The following is an 8,523-nucleotide window of genomic DNA, read 5'->3' on the forward strand; positions in this document are numbered from 1 at the left end:
GTTTCTTCCTGTTAAAAGGGAGTTTTTCCTCTCCACTGTCGCTACAAGTATGCTTGGTGTGAGGGATTGCCTTCGAGTCAATGAGTTGATGCAATTAACTTAAAAAAAAACTTTGAATCAATTTGACTGTATGATCTGGTTGAATTTTCTCTGTAAAGTGCCTTAATCTGACGTGTTGTGAATTGGCGCTATATAAATAAACTGAATTCAGTTGCATAGTCTCAATGTATTTGCTCTTGTTCATTCATTATTTATTCTTTGAAATTTAAATATCAGTTGATTTCTGTCAACATTAGCATAAAAAAAACATTTGATATGACTTTTGGATTGGCCTTTAATGATTATTTCCGGCCATGCTTTATTATCAGCACATTAACATTCTCCCTGTTGTGGATATAGCTCCACCAGTAGGACAGAAATGCATGGATGGAATTCTACTTGGCTCTACAGGTGTTGAAAGACAGATAAGAGTGAGTGAGCTTTGGTCCAACTAAATATAAGTCTCTGCATTCCCTGCGTTAATAACTTCAGGCCAAACTTTGCAACGTCGCTTAAAGTTACAAAAAACAACAATAATGATTTACCCTGTGAATGTGAGTCACCCGATTCCAAATATTGTACCAAACGCCAGGAATGACATGTTAAAACTAACAAAAAATCGGACAGTTTCTGAGTCTTTTCAATTTTATTTGTGCAAAGCATAGATTTACAGTCATTTCAGTGCTTCTGCAGTTTAACAAAAACCTTTGTGATTACAAAGCACGTTGCCGTGAGTACATATACATCAATTTATGGCTGCATAGATAACAAAGGTGAGTAAAATCACAGAATATTTGTGGTCATCCCCAAACAAAAGAAAAAAACCACACTGTACAATGCAGTAAAAAGGTTTTTTCCCCCTAGTAGATTCCTTTTGTTTTATTTAGATGTAATCCAGATGAATTAGTTTAATTGCTAAGGATTATTTAAGTGAAATTGAAGTTACACTTTCAAGGGAAAAAGAGCTGACTAATGAATTAATTTATAAAATAATAAAAAAAATGTTTTTCAGTGGTCCAGCCAAAGTCCAGATTGGGATATCTTTAACAATAATTTAATTCAACATTTAAAAACCACTTTTTTATGTTTAATCAGAATACCTATCTTTGATATCAAAATTAGTCTAATGGCCTGATACATTAAAAAGTAAAACAAGCAAATGATGTAAGAAATCTACAAGAGGGAAAACTATTTTCACAACACTGTACATTAGCAGTAATGAAAGGATACAGCTTTTTCATTATCTTTAAATAATTGTTTTATATGTTAGTTAATTTTACATTAAATATATACATGTTGGGTGTGTTTGTTTAGTGACAGTTTTAATGAAGGAACCATTAGAGCCAGGCTTAAGGTCCGAAGGGTTGATGTATGTGTTACCCAAAAAAGAAAATTATGTGCGGAATGTAGCATTTTACATACCAAGATGTGTTTTTTTCTTTTAAATAAACAGAGCAATTATAAGTGAAACAAGAAAATAAAAGGCAATGTCTATAAGAAGGAAATTATTCAGTTTATCTTAAAGAAAATGCCACAAATGATACAATAAAGACAATAAAGATGTACCAGTAACATTACAAAAACTGAAATATCTGTCCAGTAGAAACCCTTGCACATTCTGACGGTGGACCTCAAGTCTGATGTATCAAAATAAAAGAAATCTACATATTAAAACACATTAAAAAAGTAAATATAAATATACAGTCAAAAGTTCAACTAACATTAAAAAAAAAAACCTCAAAAGTCACAGTTTAGAAACCCTGTTTTTTTTTCAAAAGTTTTCAGAGAAACGTTTTCCAAAAAAAAGCATCAAATCTTTCAGTATCAGGTGTAGTGAGCTGATTAGTATTATGCTTCACAGTGCTCTAAGGTTTTCACTATTATCAACATGAATCAGCTTTTTGGTAGTGACAATGACCAGGAATTAAGACACCATGAAACAAATTATATAAACTAAGTGAATCTTTAAATGTTGCACACATTATAATTGATGTATATTATTGCAGCGCGTTAGCTGCTTTCAGTGGTATCAGATTTGAGACTAGCATTAGCGACTGTAAGCATATCCCAAATAAAACCAGTCAAAAACAATAAAAAAAGCTGTGAATTTTGAAAAAAGGGAATACATTAACTATGAACTATAAATTAATGATAAATGTAAAATAGAAGAGAATCAGTCTTCAGCAGTAGTGTGTATCAACATTTATGCTAGGCTAGTTAGCTTGTACTACTTCCATTTATCATAATTCAGTTGATATGCACTCACTATTATGTCAGGTAAAACTAAAGTAATCATAAACTTGGTCAATTATGTCGACTTCTGTCAGGAAATAAGTAGAATAAGCATTATTCTGTAATCTTTATTGGTCAATCCATAAAAGGCGTATTTATACGATCACTATTTAAATATTTCTTAATGAAAAACTTAGAACAGGGTTCCTGCTAATTATACATTTTAAAACTTATAAAAGTCACCAAATGTAGATTTTTTTTTGTGTTTTAGCAGTGACACAAAATGTTTAAGTACTAAACTTGTTTGTTTAACAAAAAAGGAATACAAAAGAGAAAATTGATTGTATTAGCTGATTTTTAAGTGGAGGGGATGTTTACTTAATTAGATTAAATTTATAACTTGGACTCTTGAAATAGATTATTTTAAAGCACAGTTTAAAATATTTTTATTCGGTTTATTGTAATAAAAAAGCTATTAAGATAGATTTTAAGAAACACACCTGTTTTTAAATCCGTATGTAAGTGCATCAAAATAAGACTATACTGATATACTTTAAAAGCTAAATTATCTTGGTTTGAATGTTAACCTCAAAATATTATTTGATATATAAAACAAAAGGGGATATTTAGACACGGTGTAATGTTAAAACTCAATTAAATGTTAGAATTTTAGACTTTTATCTCTGAGGATACGGAATAGGGAAGATAAAGAGTCAAAACAAACTTCAACACTGTAGGAAACATAGTTAAGAGCAAAGTGTTCCAGTTAAACTATGAGTATTGGGGGAAAAAGGTAAAAATTGGAGACGAAACGTCATAAATTACATACAAATCATGATAATCTAATAAAAATAACTGCAATTCGGGAAAAAGTTGAAATGTTTAAATGCGGTTTATTTAACATAAGATGTCTTTCTTTAAAAAGTCTGTTTTGACTTGGTTTGAGATAATCACATTGATTTATGCTGCCTTACAGAAACTTGGCTGCAGCAAGAGGATTATGTGAGCATAAATGAGGCAACGAATCAATGAGTCGATGCAATAAGCTGATTTTCTTTAGATAGAAAACTTTGAACCAATCTGACTATGATCTGGTTAAATTGTCTTTGTAAAGTGCTTTGAGATGACATGTGTTGTAAATTGGCGCTACATAAATAAACTGAATTGAATTGGGTCAAAGGCAAGGCAAAGGCTAACTTTGTTGCAAGTTTAAAACACACTGCAATCCCTATGTTATAGTTGAAGGTGATTAGTGAATTATAATTTAATGTAGTTAATATATTTCAGTTTTTCCCCTTTTTGTTATTAGTCCAAATAGTGTTGATTTCTTATGGTATTTCTTATGTTAAATGGACCATGGCCTTGTGGGATACAGTCATTTTTTTTTACAGCTTTTGTAATAGTGATTCGTGCAAAACAAATTTGCTTCAATGCCTCGACCACCCATGTCATTATACTAAATGAAGAGTACAATGAGGAGGCAGCAAGGTAGCAGGCACTTTTGCCAACACACGAGCAACCAATCACCGAAGAATCTGTCATCAAAATCAAGAACCAATGCTGTGTGCACAATCTAAAAATTGTCCTTAGTATAAAATTGTCAACGTGGAGTTTAGCAGCAACGTTCATAAAAACATGCTGAGGTACTTTGCTCTGTAAACTGTACAGAAATCTGTCTCTAGTGGTCACCTTATCCGATCAAACACTTTCAATACTCCCATACCTCTGTTTTATATAAAGCTAAGTTCTGAGTACGATTAGCAAAGGTGTCACAAAGACTCAGGTATAAGCATAGCCGACATACCTGACGATATGATGTATTTGAATATGATTTGGTGGAAATTAATCACATCTTTAAAACAGTTATGGTCTGCAATGGCAAACACACCCAGATAAAAGAAGAATATCATTCAAACAGCAGGTGTGTACAAGAAAATGCGACCTATAACTCAGTTCAGCATTCCGCTTGCCCACTCAATCCATCAGTAACATTCTACTGGCACATTGAAATCTACATAATATATTAGAATATACATAGTTAGAAACTGTCTGACTCAGTGAGCAAATCTATGCAGAGTAGTCTGCATTTTGGTTCTTTCCCATAGAGCATCTCCTTCAGGGAATGATCTATACAAATACATTGATGCAATGTTAACATTACCGCTCTAGCAGCAAACCGAAATCTGCCATTCATCTACTCAAATCCGTCATGCTATAGCGATGTGGTCCAGCTGAAGCAGAGAGGACATCTGAGCGGTAATGGCGGTTAGTAAAAGTCAACGTCTTCTTTCCTTTTTCAGTTGGCCTTGGAGTAGCTACGTTGTAAACTCTGAGCTGCGACTGATTGCGAGTTTTCCATCGAGAGCCAAGCCATAGGATTGAAGTTTTGGCTTTGGTCAACAAAAAAACAACAGGAGGCAGCAAATTCCCCTTTAAAGCAAGGGAGTGAGAGTAAAGCATGGATCTTTGAAACGTTTTCAGCCTTCGTGTCCTCTTGCTGACATTTAAGCTCTAAGTGCTGGCAAACCCCACAGTTGTCCTGCTGCATTAGGCGGCCCAGATCCTCTTCTGCTGGAAGTAGGCATCAAACCTGGCCTCAGCGTACTCCTGAAAAACAACAAGCAAACGTGGATACATGGACATAGGCTCTGTAGAAGTTTGTGCAAAGCCTTCTTTATAGAAGTGTAACTTTGATGCCTGATTGAAATAAACTAAATTTCTTTTTATTAAAACTAAATTGGTTGTTAAAAAATGAAATGCAAAGGCTGTAACGATGTTGATGGCATGCTTGGAAAAAAAATTGTAAATCCATTTGTTTCCCCACATCAATATGTTTGGATTTGAGTCCATGAGTTCATGAGATCCTTTCCGGTTATCATGGTAACCTACTCCGATGGACCCTGATCTCATCTGAACTCTACATATTGACACTGTGCTCGCTGCCACTATATATACAAACAAAGCTACTATAAAGGAAACAAATAAAGACCAATCTTATTCGCAGGCTGAGGACAGTTAAGCAATAGCATTTACTTGTCATTCAGTGAACTTTGTATGTGTGATCCCTGTTTATGTTTAGAAAACATGCTTACCAGGTATCCAAACTCGATGGTTGACAGTCTTGCTTGGATGATGGACCACAAGCCCCAAAATAAGTGAGATGCAAGTGAGAACCTACATAAAAATAAAAAAAAGAATCACTTTTACAAATAATACTTATCAGTATCACTGTCATGCTTGTCAGATTTTTAGTGGTTAGATGTTTAACTTCAGCTAAACTCACCTGTTGACCTCCACATACAGCTCCTCTTTCAGCTTCATCTGGTGCTCTTGGCTCAGGTTGGCGAAGCCCTGGTCAGACTCTCGTAGGTAGCTCTCAATGAAGTGAAGCTGCCCCACAAAAACATTTAAAAGCATTATTTAGACAAAAGTGAAAAAAATAAAATTCAATGAGATGTGAGTGAGCCGTCCCGCACCTGCTGGGCTTTTGAAGGGTAGTTCTGAGCATCGACTTTGAAGAAAGGAAACTCTTCACAGTTGTAGTCGTACATCCATTCACAGAAATGGTTGCCGATATCAAAGCCTCTGCAATACAAAGGGAGGAGTTTGTATGAGTGGATTATTTCTGTTTCAGTCATAAGGGATATAAACATTTGCAAAATAAATGGGATAAGTCAAAAAAAAACTCCTTTAGTACCTCTATAGGTATGCTGCTATATGCTTAGGCTGCTGGAGGACATAGGGATCACTTTTCATCATTCCGCTTTATTCTATCTACAGTATTTGTTAGTTCAACCTCTAACTTTATGTTCTCCCAGCTTTCTCTCATCATACTAGTCTGGTTCTGTTTTGCTGTGATCTAATTCTGGGGAGAAATATCAGCTGGGCTGCTGCCATCAACACCTCTAAATACAGATGATGGATTTGAACCCATTTTAAGTGTTTAGTCCTGTTTCTCTTCTAGACACTCAGGTTTTACCATGACTAACTGGATGTGCTCGCTGTTATTCCTTTTAGCATGAAAACTGGCTAAAAGTTAATTTGCTCAACTGTCTCTTTCCTAGACAGAGGCACCTCTGGAGCCAGCTTAGGGTTACCTTTTCTAACATAGGGAGTATTTATAAATCAGTGCTTCTGTATTTCTTCTGTGTGTCTGTTTATGTCTGCTTCTGTCTCCTTAAACCCAAGTCTGCCTCAGCAGATGGCCGCTCACACTGAGCCTGGTTCTGCTGGAGGTTTCTTCCTGTTACTGCATGCTGGGTGTGAGGGACTGCTGCAGCGCCAATGACACAATGCAAGTGAATATCTACTCTCTGCAACTGCACATTGAGGCGGTGCGAATCCTGTAAATATGACTGGATTCAGTAAGATGTGTTTCCTTAGATAACAAAAAAACTTAAAACTGACTGTATGACAAGTGCGATGATAGTTGAGATGACATGTGCTGTAATGGGCTATAAAAATAAACTGAATTAAAATGAATAAAAGCCACGTGACCCACACACATTATGTCTTAGTATTATAAGGTCTGTACTGTATCGCATCTGTTTAACATCTAAATAAGATCGCAGCTGAAATTGAGAACACATGTTCTCATTTCCTGTTTTTCCCCTTTAAAAAGCACATTCTCAGAATATCAATGCTGAATTATTTGTTCTACATTTCAGCGTTAATACCACAAGTACCTTTGTTTACCCAAAACAGGGTAAAACTGGTTCCCCTGTTCATGTTTAAAGCCTTTAAATCAAACAATCAGGAATTTTTATTGTCATTATGAGACCATACTGGAATTTTGAGACAACATGTACAGGACATTCCGAAAATAACTCGAGAGAAACATTTTCTGATTTGCCACAATGTACTTTACATGCAAAGCACATTCAGAAACTCCTGCTTTTATAGAGGTTATCAAACTTTCCTTTAGATCCATTCTGAGCACCTTTAATTATGCAGAACAGTATTTACATAACGGCTGCAGTTAATAATTCTTATAACAGGTATATTACTGTACAGGCACCAACGTCAACAAATGTTGATAAAAACATCTTGTTGCATTTTTCTTCTCCCCCCCTCTCCTGTTTGACTTTGCTTTTATCAGCAGAGCCCATCTCATTTTCAGGGTACAGAAGGTCAAATGGGAGGAGACTTACTGGAAGGAGATGGGTGACTGGAGATTTAAAGGATTTAGAGAAAAGACGCTTATGCACCAAACTTTTACATAGTTTTTACTGAACGAAACAATATATCAGTTATGTATAAAATAAATGCAGATATGGAGAAATGACGAGGTGGGTTTTTATCCTATTATCTTCAATTGGACTGAACCAATTAATCAGGCTAATCAAGATTATTAAAATAATCGTCAACTAATTTAGTGATGACAAATATTTCTAATCACTTGTGTCAATATGCTCTATCCAGAAGTCCTCATTCGGCATACTGTAGTTTTAACTTAACCTGTTTAAAATTCTGTTAAAAATCTTTATGCACCTTCTCCTCCTGGTTTGTTAATCGATTGATTGAAAAAAGTTATTTTCAGATTAATCGATTATCAAAATAATCCTCAGGCTACGTTCATACTCCAACCTGAAGTCACCCAAATCAGATTTTTTTTGCCCATATGCGACCTGTATCTAATCTTTTCACGGCAGTCTAAGGCTACGTTCACACTGCAGGCCTTGATGCTCAATTCCGATTTTTTTTGGTGAAATCCAATTTCTTTGCGTTGCCGTTCACATTTCCAAATATATGCGACTTCTATGTGATCTACTGTGGGAACTGCAGTCATAAAACGCAAGTGTCCCACATGTGCAGTAGAGGACGCAATGACATCACAGGCCAGCGTGCTCTGTGTTTACGGAAGTAAACATGGATGGTAGAGCCGTTGCGCATCTGCCGATCTTTCCCAACCATAAAACTCAATATTTTCAAGATGGTTAAACATAAATACTGCTCTCCGCATCATCGTCAACCATGGTTGTTCTTCTTCATAGCAAGAACCAGAATTGTGACCTTTGTTGGGTATTTATGGCGTTCAGGTCAGATGAATGCGACCTGGCTGTTCAGACACAGGTCGCATTTGAAAAGATCAGATTTATATCCGATTCAGGACTACATAACCAAGTGGCCTGTATCGCATTGGAAAAATTGGATCTGTGTTGTTTAGACAGCCACTAAGGCTACGTTCATACTGCAGCCTGAATTGACCAAATCCGATTTTTTCGCATTTCCGCATTTGAAAAGATCAGATTT

General features: G+C 35.5%; 1 protein-coding gene across 2 annotated transcripts in view; it reads right to left on the reverse strand.

The window, feature by feature from the left end:
* Positions 1-3,641: 3,641 nt before the first annotated feature.
* LOC107096276 (choline kinase alpha-like) overlaps positions 3,642-8,523 on the reverse strand; it is a 32,291-nt gene continuing 27,409 nt past the window's right edge. For both annotated transcript variants that reach the window (XM_015392857.1, XM_015392858.1), the window contains 4 exons: positions 5,748-5,856; positions 5,555-5,661; positions 5,364-5,445; positions 3,642-4,878 (listed from right to left, as the gene is read on the reverse strand). In XM_015392857.1, the coding sequence (XP_015248343.1) occupies positions 4,819-4,878; positions 5,364-5,445; positions 5,555-5,661; positions 5,748-5,856 (358 nt within the window). In that variant the 3' untranslated portion in view covers positions 3,642-4,818. The remainder of the gene's footprint in view (positions 4,879-5,363; positions 5,446-5,554; positions 5,662-5,747; positions 5,857-8,523) is intronic.

The sequence above is a fragment of the Cyprinodon variegatus genome, unplaced genomic scaffold (assembly GCF_000732505.1).
Source record: "Cyprinodon variegatus isolate N-32 unplaced genomic scaffold, C_variegatus-1.0 Scaffold610, whole genome shotgun sequence".
Lineage (NCBI taxonomy): Eukaryota > Metazoa > Chordata > Actinopteri > Cyprinodontiformes > Cyprinodontidae > Cyprinodon > Cyprinodon variegatus.